Genomic DNA, 17,514 nt, shown 5'->3' with positions numbered 1-17,514 from the left:
CACTTCTCCTTGGCGTTGCAGGTCTTAAATAGAGATATTTAACGCCGGCGAAAACTTTCGATGGACTGAAAACTGCATTCGCCCAGCAGTTTGTGCATTTTCGGGAATTGTTGTACTCTTGATTGATACGATCTGTGGTCAATCAGTTTCGGAGAACAACCAACAGAATATTGCTGTCTGCTAGCTACCTCACAACTACCTGGCACTAGAGATATCTAAAAGAAAAGTTGGAGCATGGGTGGCCCAGATGTCTAAGGCACCGCAAGTCTTTGCACAGTAGCGCCCCTTTGGCGAGCCAGAAACCGAGGCTTCGAAACCCGATTCGCCCTGATACTGCTTCTTGGTCTGGCAGTACCATACGTGCTCGTGGGTTTAGGCAAATTCGTAAGCGTCTAAGACTTGCATTACACATCGTAATTGTCCCACATCGTGCAGACACACTGCTGTATAACTGGACTATTTTTCAAAGTTAAACGAAAACCATCCACCCACTCACTTGCGTGTTTGAATCCAAGATTCCAACAAAGTACGACTCTTGGTACGTCGGTACGAATCGTATTTTAATCTGACTTGCTCAAGTAGTAAAGTCGATGCTTATGCTGTTGATCACTGTATTGTTTGGGCCAGACTCGATTATTTACAGACCGCCGCGATACAGCTGGAATATTGCTGAGTGCGGCGTAAAACTAAACTCACTCATTCAAGTGGTAAACGTTTCAGATCTTGGTCGTGAACACTTCTGACTTTCATGATATAACTTAAATGTTCAAATTGGCGATAAACCCACAGTTATCAAGAGCATTATGAGACATGATAAGGCTGCAAATACCTACAAATAGCATGTCAATTGTACACAAATTGCTACCATACGGTATTCACAATGAATTTATATCGACACTCCTCACGGTATGCATAGTGGTCCTAGGAGCCTATTGATGTCTTAAGTTGTGGTGAAATAAGATCTCTCCTGCTTTCATCACCCTTTTCATTCAAATAAGATGCACGGAACAGATGCTTGTTAATCAAATGTTATGGATGCATTGCTTAGAAAGGGAACAGGCAAAGTACAGCTAGGATTTAAGTTCCCTTGGTCTAATTAGTGTCTTTATAAGGAAGACGGCCAAGGTCCCACAGTATGTCTGTCATACCATTCCCGCGGGGCGTCATTTGAATGTAGATATCGATGTGCCCGCAGGCCCATCTTGAAGACGAACGGCTGACGCCCAAGGAATCGATCCTTTCTTCAACCACCAACTCTGCCCAATCCCCCAAGTTGGATGTGTATATTGTAATTCTGTTCCTTCACAAGACCTGAAAATGGTTCAGGAAACAGAAGATTATACTATGTGGCGCCCAAGCTGTGACCTTGCTTTAGGAGGCTGGTGTACAGGTCCAACAGAACAACCAAACATTGATTCTCCGTTGCGAACAAACCCTGGCAAAATTGAAACATTCTCAATCACTACCGTTGTTCCTGGCGTTGCAGATACGATCAGACTTGCCTGAACGCAATGGAAATGTCGAAGAAATAATGAGTTCAACACCCTTTCTCCAATGTGGGCAAGTTAACGCAAGCAATCGGACACAGGTGCAATTCCAAACTAATAATTTGACGTCAGATCTGTAAATACGACGAATCTATCTAACAAATGTGTCTGAGGCGGGTTTTTTCAAAAGAAACCTGACAAATCTACACAAGTTTAAAATTAAACTTTCGGTCGATCAAATGAAATGTTTCAAACCCATAAGGATTTAAAGTTCGTCTGCAAGCGCTACCTCCCTAAGGAAAGATGTAAGATTTTAGATCTTCTAGTCACATTCCAGAAGTCGGAGCATGTAAAAGAAGCAAAGCGAAAATGCTACAGAAAATAAGTCCAAAGATTGTGAACTGGATGGCTTATATCCCAAAAGTTGGGGATTTCAGATTTGTAAATTTCATCACTCCTAATCTTTCAGATTTGTAGTTCGAAGAAACGTCGGCAATATCAACATCTGTTCCCGGACACGACATTATCAACAACTGAGAAAAATAATGATCGTACATCTATGTGAGATTCAGGTAGTTCGTGTATCCTCCAAAACAGGATGTCAAGTTCCGGGTGGTTATCCCTAATGATCATGAAGGCGACAGTGACGTCGTCACATCCCGTTTTCAATAGCAAAGAGGTTGTCTTCGCGGACGGGTTGGTTTATTTAAACCAAGTGATGCGTTTGCTGTTGTCCATATATCCGGGTCAGTATGTACGTGGGGTCAGAGTTTAATCACTTTAAACATGAAGCAAGTTGTATAATGAGAACGGTTGCTACTGCATGTTTGTCTGTGTTTTTAAATCATTGCAAAATATACACCAAAAGAATACCGAATGTCTTTCTAAATAAGAAACAGGTTATTCAATGACGATTTCTGTTGAAACAGGAAATTTCGGCAGGTGCTTATGAATATCTTATGTTACAGGGCATTAGGGTCTACCGTTCACTGCCACGTTCTATGTTACAGGGTGGCATTATGGACTGTTAACTACCGAACTGCCCGATATTAGTTTGGTGGAGTAAACCGGTAACTTCAACGTTTCCCTGTTACAGGGTGGTAGGGTAGACCTTTTACTAACCAGGTCCTAAGTTTCTATTGCACAGGTTGGGTGGACACATACAACGTCCTAGGTTACAAGGTGGTTGGGTGGACATATACAACGTCCTATGTTACAGGGTGGTTGGGTAGACACATACAACGTCCTATGTTACAGGGTGGTTGGGTAGACACATACAACGTCCTATGTTACAGGGTGGTTGGGTAGACACATACAACGTCCTGTTACAGGGTGGTTGGGTACACATACAACGTCCTATGTTACAGGGTGGTTGGGTAGACACATACAACGTCCTATGTTACAGGGTGGTTGGGTGAACACATACAACGTCCTATGTTACAGGGTGGTTGGGTAGACACATACAACGTCCTATGTTACAGGGTGGTTGGGTAGACACATACAACGTCCTATGTTACAGGGTGGTTGGGTGGACACATACAACGTCCTATGTTACAGGGTGGTTGGGTAGACACATACAACGTCCTATGTTACAGGGTGGTTGGGTAGACACATACAACGTCCTATGTTACAGGGTGGTTTGGGTAGACACATACAACGTCCTATGTTACAGGGTGGTTGGGTAGACACATACAACGTCCTATGTTACAGGGGTTGGGTTGGATACAGACACATACAACGTCCTATGTTACAGGGTGGTTGGGTGAGACACATACAACGTCCTATGTTACATCCTATGTTACAGGTGGTTGGGTGGACACATACAACGTCCTATGTTACAGGGTGGTTGGGTAGACACATACAACGTCCTACAGGGTGGTTACAGGGTGGGTTGGGTGGACACATACAACGTCCTATGTTACAGGGTGGTTGGGTAGACACACACAACAACGTCCTATGTTACAGGGTGGTTGGGTAGACACATACAACGTCCTATGTTACAGGGTGGTTGGGTAGACACATTCCTATGTTACAGGTGGTTGGGTAGACATACAACGTCCTATGTTACAGGGTGGTTGGGTGGACACATACAACGTCCTATGTTACAGGGTGGTTGGGTAGACACATACAACGTCCTATGTTACAGGGTGGTTGGGTAGACACATACAACGTCCTATGTTACAGGGTGGTTGGGTGGACACATACAACGTCCTATGTTACAGGGTGGTTGGGTGGACACATACAACGTCCTAGGTTACAGGGTGGTTGGGTAGACACATACAACGTCCTATGTTACAGAGTGGTTGGGTAGACACATACAACGTCCTATGTTACAGGGTGGTTGGGTAGACATATACAACGTCCTATGTTACAGGGTGGTTGAGTGGACATATACAACGTCCTATGTTACAGGGTGGTTGGGTAGACACATGCAGCGTCCTGTGTTACAGGGTGGTTGGGTGGACACATACAACGTCCTAGGTTACAGGGTGGTTGGGTAGACACATACAACGTCCTATGTTACAGGGTGGTTGGGTAGACACATACAACGTCCTATGTTACAGGGTGGTTGGGTGGACACATACAACGTCCTATGTTACAGGGTGGTTGGGTGGACACATACAACGTCCTATGTTACAGGGTGGTTGGGTAGACACATACAACGTCCTATGTTACAGGGTGGTTGGGTAGACACATACAACGTCCTATGTTACAGGGTGGTTGGGTAGACACATACAACGTCCTATGTTACAGGGTGGTTGGGTAGACACATACAACGTCCTATGTTACAGGGTTGGGTGGACACATACAACGTCCTATGTTACAGGGTGGTTGGGTAGACACATACAACGTCCTATGTTACAGGGTGGTTGGGTGGACACATACAACGTCCTATGTTACAGGGTGGTTGGGTGGACACATACAACGTCCTAGGTGACAGGGTGTTTGGGTGGACACATACAACGTCCTAGGTTACAGGGTGGTTGGGTAGACACATACAACGTCCTATGTTACAGGGTGGTTGGGTGGACACATACAACGTCCTGTGTTACAGGGTGGTTGGGTAGGCACATACAACGTTCTATGTTACAGGGTGGTTGGGTAGACACATACAACGTCCTGTGTTACAGAGTGGTTGGGTAGGCACATACAACGTCCTGTGTGACAGGGTGGTTGGGTGGACACATACAACGTCCTATGTTACAGGGTGGTTGGGTAGACACATACAACGTCCTATGTTACAGGGTGGTTGGGTAGGCACATACAACGTCCTGTGTGACAGGGTGGTTGGGTAGGCACATACAACGTTCTATGTTACAGGGTGGTTGGGTAGACACATACAACGTCCTATGTTACAGTGGTTGGGTACAACGTTCTATGTTACAGGGTGGTTGGGTAGACACATACAACGTCCTGTGTTACAGAGTGGTTGGGTAGGCACATACAACGTCCTGTGTTACAGGGTGGTTGGGTGGACACATACAACGTCCTATGTTACAGGGTGGTTGGGTAGACACATACAACGTCCTGTGTTACAGGGTGGTTGGGTAGGCACATACAACGTTCTATGTTACAGGGTGGTTGGGTAGACACATACAACGTCCTGTGTTACAGAGTGGTTGGGTAGACACATACAACGTCCTATGTAACAGGGTGGTTGGGTAGACATATACAACGTCCTATGTTACAGGGTGGTTGAGTGGACATATACAACGTCCTATGTTACAGGGTGGTTGGGTAGACACATGCAGCGTCCTATGTTACAGGGTGGTTGGGTAGACACATACAACGTCCTATGTTACAGGGTGGTTGGGTAGACACATACAACGTCCTGTGTTACAGGGTGGTTGGGTAGGCACATACAACGTTCTATGTTACAGGGTGCTTGGGTAGACACATACAACGTCCTATGTTACAGGGTGTTTGGGTAGACTACCGCCTTGGTAAAACCTATGACGCGGTCGTGGTAATCAGCTGAGACATGACGGTAGATTCTTACATCAATTTACCCTTTCAAAGACTGCCCACTTCATAGGACACTCAGTATGTCCACAAATCAGCAATGATTACCCAACAAACCAGGGCCTGGATTTTCGAAGCCCTCTTAGCGCTAAGATAGTCGTAAGTGCCATACATTAACATAACTTACGACTATCTTAGCGCTAAGAGAGCTTCGAAAATCTAGGCCCAGTCCTATATGGCAAGCACGTCAAGAGCATTTCACGTGCTGCAATCACTTGTTATCTGGCAATTTTTCAATTTGGCGGGACGTGGCTCTGGTGTCATGGGAATTAGAATAATAACCTGGCTGTATTAGCAGATATAATTTGACTTTGTTCTGTAGAATTGTTCGACTGTACTCAATGTCTCTTCTGACGAGCATAGACGTTGCGTTAATATGGCTGTAAACATCAATCCAGTTGTTTTATGACTGGATAACCGCGTCTAAGTAGTAATGCATATGTGTTTAACTTTTGACATTTTCTTTCTATGGAACTGTGCGTCATTGTATTGCAACATTGACCGACTGTATACGGAATCGTATGTTCTGTTTGTTGTTTCACGCCGTACTCAGCAATATTCCGTCCTTATGACAAGGATCTGTAAATAATCCAGTGTAGACCAGACAATCCAATGACTGGTATCATGAGCATCGATCTATAGATTCTGACATGTGTCAATAAAGTCAACGAGCCTGCCAACCCAATCTCATCAGCCTCATCGCACAAGCATGTGGAGTTGAGGACCAATTAAGTATATGGACACATATGTCAATATTTATTGTACAAGGATGCGACCGTTGTTTTACCTCACGCTCATCAATATTCTAGCTTTCTAACGGCGGTCTGGACGAGACAATTAGGGATTGACATCAGAAGTTTGGATGTACGCAGTTGAACACGATGATAATTCTGTAGATAAATCAGATGTGTGAAGACATGTGTCAACATGTATTGTACGTGGATGTGGGAGCAGTTTTACGTTTTGCTCATCGGTATTCCAGTTTCATAACAGCAGTCTGCGAATCGAGTGAGTGAGTGAGTATGGTTTTTACGCCGCTTTTAGCAATATTCCAGCAACATCACGGCGGGGGACACCAGAAATGAGCTTCACACATTGTACCCATGTGGGGAATCGAACTGAAATATGTAAAACACTGTTAACAAAAGATTTCATTATCTAATAATCATAGTGAATTTCTACATTTGCCGTGCATTTTATAGGACACAAAATTAGCTTTATATTTCATCATCGCAGCTAGACAAGAGCAAACACTTCTCGAATCTCCAGTCAGTGCGTCTCAGAAGTAAGAAATAGAAGGATCGTTGACACGAAATGATTGAGACAGAGAATGCATTATGTATCATTCAGGAACTCGATGGTACCGTCTAGCTCCACAAGACCAAAGGTTCGTGATTCAGATGACAATTAATCAGCGTCATCAGCCGATCGATATCAGTCATCCTAACTTAACCAAAATTTCTGAGATAACATGGTGTTGTCGATCATCTGTATTCTCCCTGAATTGTGTTCATTTGTATGTGATATAGCTCCTTTGATATTTAACTCGATTTTAATCCTTATTCGACCCTCAACATTCATCAGACTACCTACAACAATATACATCAGCTTGGAATCAAATGCCCTGTCTCCAGGGTAGCCACTTGTAGCAGTCTAGCTAGACGTCCATCCCAGTTGTTTTATGTCCTGTAGATTTTTTAAGGTTTACGTCTATGTAGTTAAACCTATTGGTACCAGAAAGATCACAATATTGAAGGAAATAAAAACATCTCAACACTCCAGCGCAAAAGAGAAATAATTCATTCGGAAGAAAGCACCACTAAACTTGATGCCCCGAACAAGAAACTGTTGGGTTTTTTGCAATGGAACCGGCTAGTATTGTTAAACATAGCAGTCAGCATTTGCTCAGCGGGTGACGATTTATACAATACAAACATTGTTGGAAGATAATCTTAACAGTCCCTACTTCAAAACGACCCCGCATTCATGGAAACCAGTTACCAATAATGCAATCAAGTTGCTTTCAAATCTAATGGTAGAATCTTGAGAGCAATATAATCAGGAGAGCATTGCCTCGTGGCTGGTCGTGGGCCTAATTCGAAAGCTAGCCGCGCATACGTCAAGACCTAAAAAACAAACGATAACATTTTTGACAAGATCAATACTCTTGTAAAAGTTTCTGTACTGGTCATATGAAACGGAGCTTAAAGAGCGTGTCGATTGTTAACTTAATACAATTGTCCCATGCCTCCCACTCACAAGTAGACAAATACACCTACATGGTTGAAGCGACCCAGTGCACAGCGTCATCGATCCCAGGGGTTCATCAGCGAAGGGCCAGAGCCGCCGAGGGCGTAATCACGACGAAAGCTGACGATCGATACAAGGTCGATGTCTTCGTGCCTGGCAAGAAAACTGCAGTCAGTTTATATTGATGGGCTGCTCAGGCTACCACAACAGATAATTGACCATAAAACCTGCATGGTACATGTTCGTCAGGTTATTTCCCAAGCTTAATGTTGCCTTCAGATGCAGAGAAATGGTAGCTGTGGGGCATGGCGTGCCTGAATCCCGAACAAGGACTTGATGTCTGCTTGACGATGATAAATAATGTATCAGGACGTCCTGTGCAGATTTGATGGAATATTCGGTTAGGGCCTGCTTTTATGGCTTCCTGGGGTTATGTCCTGATGGACATGACATAATGAGAGTAACGACTCACTGCTGATGACAAGAGTCCCAGCGAAAGGATATTTAGTTCTCTGAAATGAGCACTTGAGGAAAACAAACGTCTTCGGTACATGTAACAAATACTTAATTATTCAAATCGATGTAGAACTGCCTCTTAAGTCTCTGAGCAATTGGGCATTATCGTTTGGTCAATGTCAATGTTGTTCTTCAATGTCCCTGGTCTAAGGAATCATATGATGATAATGTAACACTAAGCTATTACCATTATCAAAACTTACACAAGATCAAATAAATCAATGAAAACAAAATGAAACAAGCTTCATAAATTTCATCCTTTTATTGCTATATACACTCAACAAACCTGGCATCTCCTTAAAAAAACATCCGATAAATATATCAACAAGAGAAATCAACATCTAAAATAAGACTGCAAATGTGATAAACCTTCAGGACGTGGCTGAGTCGTTTATCCCCGAGGGCTGTGAGGCACCTCAGTGATTCTGTCAGGACTCGATGGTGGTTGAGTCTGATGGGAGCCTCGTTAGTCCAGGCTTGGACATGATTAGGCCGTAAAGGTCTTGTTTAGCACAGGCAAGGCGTGATTCTTTGCCTGGGTCAAACAAGACAATGAGAGCCTACAAGGCTCTGGAAACGCTAGCCTTCTAGGCTGAGTTACCTACGTGACAGACAGGATGGCACAAGAAATGGCGGGCTGGGCCAGAGACAGACAGAAGGCACAAGACACGGTTGCAGCTTTATACTGAACACATCAGAGGAGTCGGACGTTGACGGACAAAGTAGAGTGGAGATATGAGGTCATGAGTATTGCTTCAGACACCAAACAATACCTTCACAGATTGCCGTAGGAACGCCGTGACAAATTCAATTGGTCACAAATTACTTGGCTACGAGATTCGTTCCTGTCAAAGGATTGCAAGCGTATCTTGTGACCATGAAAATATCGTTTAAACTGAGTTAAACTATCATGGTACCCGGCGGCAATCTGTGAAGGTCATTCGTCATGGTGCACAAGGTATAAAACATCTGGCCTTAACTGGCCTACAAAAATAAATAAACATAACATATCGAGATCAATTTGAGTTCCCTTCCCTCCCAATGATATCTGATGATATGAAGTTCAGTTCCATACTGTTCCAACAAGGTAGTTCCTTAGAGCCAATGAAATCATCCATAGCTCCATCCTACTTTGTCCACTTTTCATCACTACCTAGGGTGGAATACTGGCTAATGATACGTCTTGGACAAGAGTTAATGTTATACCCAGTGTTCTCACAAACAATACAGTAGAAAAAAAATATTTTAAGTTCAAAGAGAGAATACAATTGGGTCAGAGAGCAACTGGCTCTTAAGTAACACAAATGGCATTAATGCTTGATCAAAAGTTTTGTACTTTTTACACAATGGTTCATTAATCCCAAAACTTATAAACATTAAGGGAGTATTGACATCATCTTGAAACCTACTAGTGCTGAATGAAGGACTGTTTATACCACTAATCAATAAACAGCACTTCGTTACATTGTCCTTGTTTTTCAGATCAGGAAATTAGAATGTAGATCAAAGAAACTGGATTTAGCGGCATCATCATAAATATCTTTATGGAAATGTGCTTCTAACATTCGTAGTGAGAACACTGCATATGTCCCTATAAGGTTTATAAAATAGTTCAATGTGGTTTGACTTTCCAGATTCGAGAGTACAATAATTTTTCAGAAATGCATCCCAAAGGATTGGAAACTAACAAAGGACACAATATGCAATTTTGAGTTATGTTTCTTCTTAAGAAAAGAAAGAGAAAAAAGCAATATTGACATCACAGCCTTTCGAGTTGAGGTTTCAAAGTTGTCATATTCTTTCAGATCCTGACTTCTAGAGTTGGGCCCAGCAGAATGGGTCAAATTCCCGACTCCTCTGATGGGGACCTGATTCTACTCATATTAGGCATAACAAGGTTGATCACCGTGGCAACTCAAGTAAGAATGGGGACTCAATTGGATGATATGTAAATAGTCATCACAGATGTATTAAACCACTGGTAACTGCTAGACAGAGTCTATCATTGTTTGTGGTCTTGGCGACATCCTGTAAACTTGACTGCAAACAATTACCAAACCGAGCCTTGTTCCTCAAGGTTATCATAGCACCACCACTAGACATGATGATCATAATGCTAACACTATTTTGAGAAGAAGGCATGGGTGAAATAATTGTAAGTTCATGCTGATTGTCAAAACATCATTCATCAACATGACAAACATATTGGCCTTCTAAGGCCACATTCTTACAAGAATTCAGTGACAATTGGCTTGGGAAATAACATCAAAAATAAAACCAACAGTTAACATTTCTATCTAAAAGCTTTCAAAAAGTAACTCTTTCAAATCTATAAAATCAATCACTTCATTACATAGCGAATATTTTACATAACAATATAACATTGTGTACAAGTAATAAAACCCTCCTATTTGAAAGGATTAACACTGATTAATTTAAACACACTTTGCTAGAAAAAAACTCCAGACACAAACAAAGTGGAGCAAAATAAAAATAATTTCGATAAAACAAACTTATCCACTCAAATTCTGACAATTCCATAACATATCACCTAATAAGTTGTAAATGTGGTAAATATTTGTCTACAGGAGAGAAACTGAATATTTCCAAAGGTATGTGATATACGTAAGTAGAAGGAAATAAGTCTTGTTATACATGTTAGCAAATCAAAACGAGCAAAATACTACCAGTGAGGGGTCAAAGGGAGAAGAAGCATGCATATATATATTATAATATGTGTTCATAATTGGGGTTTTAATATACAATAAGTAATAATCAATTAATTTAATATGCAACTGCTTAGATCTTCAAGCTTTCAATGATGGGACAGTGGTGTCATGCATTCCAGTAACATACACATCATTGCCATTAAAACACATGATTGTTATTTTTATTTGTTTCCAACTGGAAATGTTACTGGAATACATTCAGTTTGGTAGGTGAGAAGACATACTGATGTACTCAAAGCAAACAATATATTCCACTAAAAAAGTATGGTCTCAGGTATTGACAGTAGACCTAGCAGTTGCTCGTTGTCTTGCACATGCCAAGGCTGGGGTTGATCTAGGAAAGCAGGAAGCAAAGAGATTTGGGCCTGGAATAAGCTTAAATTCTAGAAATAAATGCAACAAAAACAGTAATCTGGTTTATAAGTTCATATGGACAACTGAAAAGACTCTTGTTTGGATATGAACAATAAACTCTGTGACATAGTGTATTCCAACTCTGGTGTGTATACAAAAATAAAGGAACCCTATGAAACTTGGGAACTGGGTAATGTGTATGAGCATCAGTGCACAGCACCAATTGCTATCAGTCACAGTTCAAAGACTTCACCTTCAAGGATCAGTACCTCGCTGTATGTAGAGTCCATATTTCGGACCTGATTTATGATAGGAAATCAGTCCACCTTTCTTTACCATCTTAAACAACTGGTAAAATTAAATTCAGTTTCCAACAGGTAAGGTGAAGTCTTTGACAAAGGTGCTGTGCACTGATGGGATTATGACATGATACATAAACTCTTGTTTGCATACCTGATAAATATGACACTCTAATACAATATAACACTCCAACAGTCAGCCATCTTATATCTAACGATGGCAACCTGAAAATATCACAAAGTGGGTAACTCCAAACACCGACACGTTTATGCAATAAATACTTGGTTTGGTTCCCAGTCGCCTACGCCCAACACTACCAGGGCAAAGGAGACTGAGAGGCTGAAAATATCAATAAAGTCAGGAATGTTTCATGTACTCATCTGAGAATCTACCCCGAGCAGGACAAGCAGAGCTTGTTGCTACAGGTCTACAGTATGTGTGTATGTATCTTGGGTGGCTAAGCTGTTTCTCCGTGAGTCTATGGGTACTGAATTACCATACACATCAGTCCAGGATAGGGATACACTCCCCCATCACAGCTACACTTTCTACAATAATGGGCGGGTACATGTATATGTAAATGAAATCTGATTGTAGCTTGTGCAAGCCAGCAATGAAACAGGGTGTAGTTATATGCTCTCACTCTTTGGACTTTCTAACAAGAATACTGACATGATAACATGACGATCATGTGACCATGCTTTGACATGATTAACATAGGAAAAGTGTCAAGTGGTCATGCCCACACAGTAATGTAAAGAAAACTCACCAGACACAACATAACAGATGTCACAGGACAAGAGGATTCTTTTTGCATTGTTTACCTTGCTTTCATTTTTCTGTTTTCTATGATGATGACAATGAACCTTTCGACATGTTCAACAAAAACTCATGACAGTTGCCAAACAAAATGTGGACTAAAGTTGGAACAGTAAACTGAAAAAGTGACAATGTGACAAACAGAATAGGATAAGAATGGTTGCTGCCTTTAAACTGATCAAGAATGAATGCAGGATGTTTTGAACCAAGGCGGCTTGAAATTCTCTAACTTCAAATCAGTGGTGATGGATGTCAAGAACTTTTTAACCATGGGCATAATGACACGACTGAATCTCTTAATTAGTTTCTTTCCCTTCTATTTGCCTGAAACGATTTTCCAGATATGTTCCACTCTTGACCAATACAAATTTGGCTTCCATATATCTACAGGAAATAGAGTGACACATTACGAGCAAATGTGGATTCACTACAAGATCGGTAGGGCAATAGCTGTCTCCCTGCTTCCGTTTCTACTGCTTGTGATCAATCACAGGAAAAGAGAAAACGTAAGAAGACTGACTATGAATGAGCAGATTCTAGAAAATGCACACAAAAATACATTCAGGACATCGTTTCAGGACATTCAGTGTGTTGGACGGTTGGGAGTGGGTGGTGGTTGTGGGTGTGGGTGTGGGTGTGGGAGGGGAGGAATGCCACAATACTGAGATTGCAAGAGATAACTGTAGGATACATGCTTAAACTTCAACATTTCAATAGGACTTTGTTAGTGGACCAGGCAACACTGATGCCACCTGTCTAAGGAGCACTGAAGACACATTCAATCGGGGCATAACAGGGACAGAATCGTAATCACACATACATTGACTCCTCAGATACAAGAAGTATCTTGGACTCGGCCCACGATGCACCTGTAACAAGCCCATCAATCCTTATCAAAGGCCTCTGTAATTCACACACTAGTCAGAATGCTATAACACTGATGTCTAATGTTGCCTAAAAGTACACTACTGATAGGTGAAACAAACAGTCCCCATTTGATGGGAATAAGTGACAAAATTTGCATCGATTTCCTTATCACCTCGTTGCTCTATCACACAGTTTAACATAACAATGTCATAAAAGCATACAAAATCAATGTCTAGTAAAGTTCATGTTAACTTCTGTTCTTGGATAGGGGTTCCTAGATGTTGCATACTTGTCTTTGGTAAAAAAGTACAGTCTGAAAAAAAACAAGGATCACAAGCAGCTGGAACCAAAGTTGTGGAAGTTGGCAAGCACTGTCCGCATCAACAAGTAGAACTGCTTGATCCAAATGAACAGAGTAGGAGGAACTCAAGTAAAGGACACTTAACATCTTCAGACACAGATGACACATCATCAATGGAATCCGGCAACACAGTAGTCTCCAGAATCCTCAATCCATTTGATGATGAATCTTATCCTCTCTTTAATCATCCTGTCCTCTGCAAGACAATGCCTGTCCTCTGCGAGACAATGCCTGTCCTCATATATGGACAACCATTCTAACCATTCAGGTAAATTCAAGAGAAAACAGATTTGCATCAATGTTAACCTGTAACTATTGATAGCTGGTATCTATGTTAGAAGTACAAACAAAAAATAAGCAATACAGACTTCATCAGGTTTCCCTCTTAAATTAGTATCAGTAAAATTACAATGTCCATTATTCCTTGATATCATTTTGTTTTAAGTGAGGAAAATCCAAGCTGAAATTCTTCATAGTCTTGACTTTTTCAGAAACATCAATATTAAATTCCACATGTCTGGAATAGTCACTTTAGACACCTCTATCAGCCTGACGACATGCACTATACATATTAGTCTTGTTCCTAGTACACACACACGCTAGCACACAACACAAAACATAATAAAATACATGAAAAACAAACCACATAATGAGAAGGTGGTAACCCACTGGAAAGATTAACAAGTGTCATAACATTTGTCATTAACTAACAACATTAACTACACCAAGGTACCAAAACTAGAAATAAAATGCAGTAACATGGTGTCTAACACTGGAATCAACAGCTGGTCCTAGATGACTATCAGTTATGGGTAAGTTTGATTGAAAATAGCACACTTTGACATGCATGCCACTAACAGTTCAAATGCATGTAAAACTGCTGTTAAGCAACTTAGGCCTACAGGGTGAAAGATGTAAATTCCCTCAAATGCAGTCTGACTTGGCAAGATTAGGCAGTGACACAAGTTTCAAATCAAAATCTTCAAAGGGAAGAATATTTTTTTTCTTTTGCATATCTTACACACCTGATTAAACAAATCCATAAAACTCAAAAGCTGACACAGTTACAACATGGCTTCTAAAAATATAGCCACTCGTCTACCAAATGCCATAGTTCGATTTTGTAACCCTCTGTTCGCACACTCTTAATTATTTCCCTCTCTTTAATAATTACCATATTCAATGTAATTGGTGCCCTGAATTTGGAATTTGAATATTGCCTGGTGAGGTCTAGTCCAAAAGGACTTAATCAAAGAGATGTCAGAACATAATTACATGATTTACATGGTCAAGAAAGTTCAGATGTTGAAATGCATTTTTGATGAAACTCGTCCATTTCGCAATCTGAATTTCATTTTAATGTATCCATGTTACATGGGACTGCGACACTTTTAAACATTGGATATGGTACTTATATAACATCACAGAAAATACCAAAATGAAGATCATCCTCAGTTGACTGGTCCCAGGAATAGTGACTATAAAACACTTAATGACCATGTAAGAAAGCCAGTGTTACACAATGGGTGAGCAGAAGAAAGCCTACAGTGCGAGGGCTATAATGACTGTGTCACTGGCATCTTCTACAGTGGCGGAAACTGCACATCTGACACCCAAAGCTACAATGAACAGAGATACCATGAGTGCTGCCTTTGTGGGAACACATTCAACCTGAGTCAGTGTCTCCAAGCTTTAACACCAAACAATCACCATTCTCTTGCTGTCTGTCCAATCCATAGATAATTCATGATGATAAATTCACAACAATATATTTGATATGGTTAACTTTGGCTTGATTGTTCAGGGTAGCTTTAATGCCATTCAAGAACTTTGGCGTTGGAGCTGGATGGTGATGACAATGAGGTCAGTTCTAGGACACCCAGGGGCAGGGCCAAGGTTGGCCCTACCAGACGATGATGGAAGATAATCTCAGAAATGTCCTGCTCCAAACTGCTAACACGCATGAGTACATTGTCCTGTGATTTCTGCATAGATGTTGTACATGTTCAAGCTACAAGAACCATCTCATGCCATTTAGCTGCATCACCCATTGGATGAGATGCCATTTGGTTGAGGTTGAATGAGTTTGCCCATCTGACCAGTTTGTGATTGGGATGATTCATATGTAATCCACTTGAGCTCACTTTGCCTACCTCATGTCTGCTAAGTCTGTTGTCCAGAATGTGTAGAGGCAGACATCCGGCATGTGTAGAACCGGACATCAAGCCCTGTTAGAACCAGACATCAAATTCGGCAGAACCAGACGTCAAGCCCTGTCAGAACCAGACGTCAAACCCTGTTAGAACCGGACATCAAGCCCCGACAGAACCAGACATCAAGTTCGGCAGAACCAGACATCAAGCCCCGACAGAACCAGACATCAAGTTCGGCAGAACCAGACATCAAGCCCTGTTAGAACAAGACATTACTCTCCAGCAGAACCAAACGTCAAGCCCTGTCAGAACCTGATATCAAGCCCCAGCAGAACCAGACATCTTGTCCATGCAGTACGTCTCACCTTTGAAGAGCCAGATATGTGGCCTGTGCAGGAGCACACTGCTTTATTTGATTGTGGTTTGCTCTACATCTCTGCTTACAGCCACTGCTGTGGGAAGCACTACTGTTGCATGACAGGAATGGAATTGGAAGGGGTCACATGGACACACACACACAGATATATACATTATCACTGATGCTTAGACATTACTGGTAGTCCAATGCTTCCATATCCACAGTAATCCTTCTGAGTATGGTGATCTTGTTTTAACACAGTCAACACAAACAAGATCCTTTTCTAGTTTACAACCTGATAACTTTCATATGGTTACACACAATCCCTTAACTTTACCAGTGGTTACTTGTAGATTCCATGAGTGAATATCACACAGTATACAAAGAGAATGCACTCAACCTGTTCCTTGTTCATGAGCCTACAAGCAGGTAATCCTCCTCAGTGTCCTAGCTAGCAGGCTACCTCAAGATGACATGTTCCCTAGATGCTGTAGAAATTATGAATGGCCCCACAAGTTGGCCAGAACACTTTCCTCAGGAATCTGCCTCAAGCATTTCTAAGAAAAGTTTGTGCATGATGACACGTCCATCTTTCTTCATGTCAAACCAGAACTGCTTGGCCAGCAGTTTGATGTGTGTTATAGGGGGGAAGGAGCAGAAACAGCTGCCCCAGCCGCCGCATGTTCCCAGCATGTCGGATCTTGATGATCTCCATGAGAGAGTCCTGAAGCTTTTCTTGCAGAGTCTGAACTGAATCGGTTACCTCTGCCACCACATCTGCTGGGGAAAGATTCTAGTTAAGAACACCTTTTTCTAACAGAACATATTTTTAAAAAAAACCCATTGTATTGATCTACTGAAAGTATATGACAGTCAAAGAATTACTTGTCATACTCCAAATGCTAAAGATGATAATATATATGTTTGAGGGGTCTTTGGTATAGACTACAATCATAACCTTGAAGATCCAGGACCTGATTAATTTTTATAATACAACTGACTGACTATAGTTTTACACTGCTTTTAGCAATATTCCAGCAACATCACGGCAGGGGACACCAGAAATGGGTTTCACACATTGTACCCATGTGGGGATTTCGAACCCGGGTCTTCAGCGTGACAAGCCATCGCTTAAACCACTAGGCTACCCCACCGCCCTCTTTATAATACAAACACACACCACCCTCAATGAGTGAAAAGATGGGAGGTTTATGTCCATGTCAGTACTCTGTAACACTTGCTTAGAGAAAGTATTCAAATCCAATATCTGAGCGGGTAACACGGAAGTCAACCTGGG

At 41.6% G+C, this 17,514-nt stretch overlaps 1 protein-coding gene across 1 annotated transcript in view; it reads right to left on the bottom strand.

The window, feature by feature from the left end:
• Positions 1 to 12,339: 12,339 nt before the first annotated feature.
• Positions 12,340 to 17,514, bottom strand: part of LOC124283660 (steroid hormone receptor ERR2-like) — a 48,408-nt gene continuing 43,233 nt past the window's right edge. Inside the window, 2 exon segments of the mRNA XM_046719651.1 lie at positions 12,340 to 16,865; positions 16,867 to 16,994. Coding sequence (XP_046575607.1) covers positions 16,752 to 16,865; positions 16,867 to 16,994 — 242 coding nt within the window. The 3' untranslated portion in view covers positions 12,340 to 16,751.

The sequence above is a fragment of the Haliotis rubra genome, unplaced genomic scaffold (assembly GCF_003918875.1).
Source record: "Haliotis rubra isolate DU_JTF1 unplaced genomic scaffold, ASM391887v1 Scf32, whole genome shotgun sequence".
NCBI lineage: Eukaryota > Metazoa > Mollusca > Gastropoda > Lepetellida > Haliotidae > Haliotis > Haliotis rubra.
Note: the sequence above shows the minus strand (reverse complement) of the source record. Positions and strands in the feature narration are given on the sequence as shown.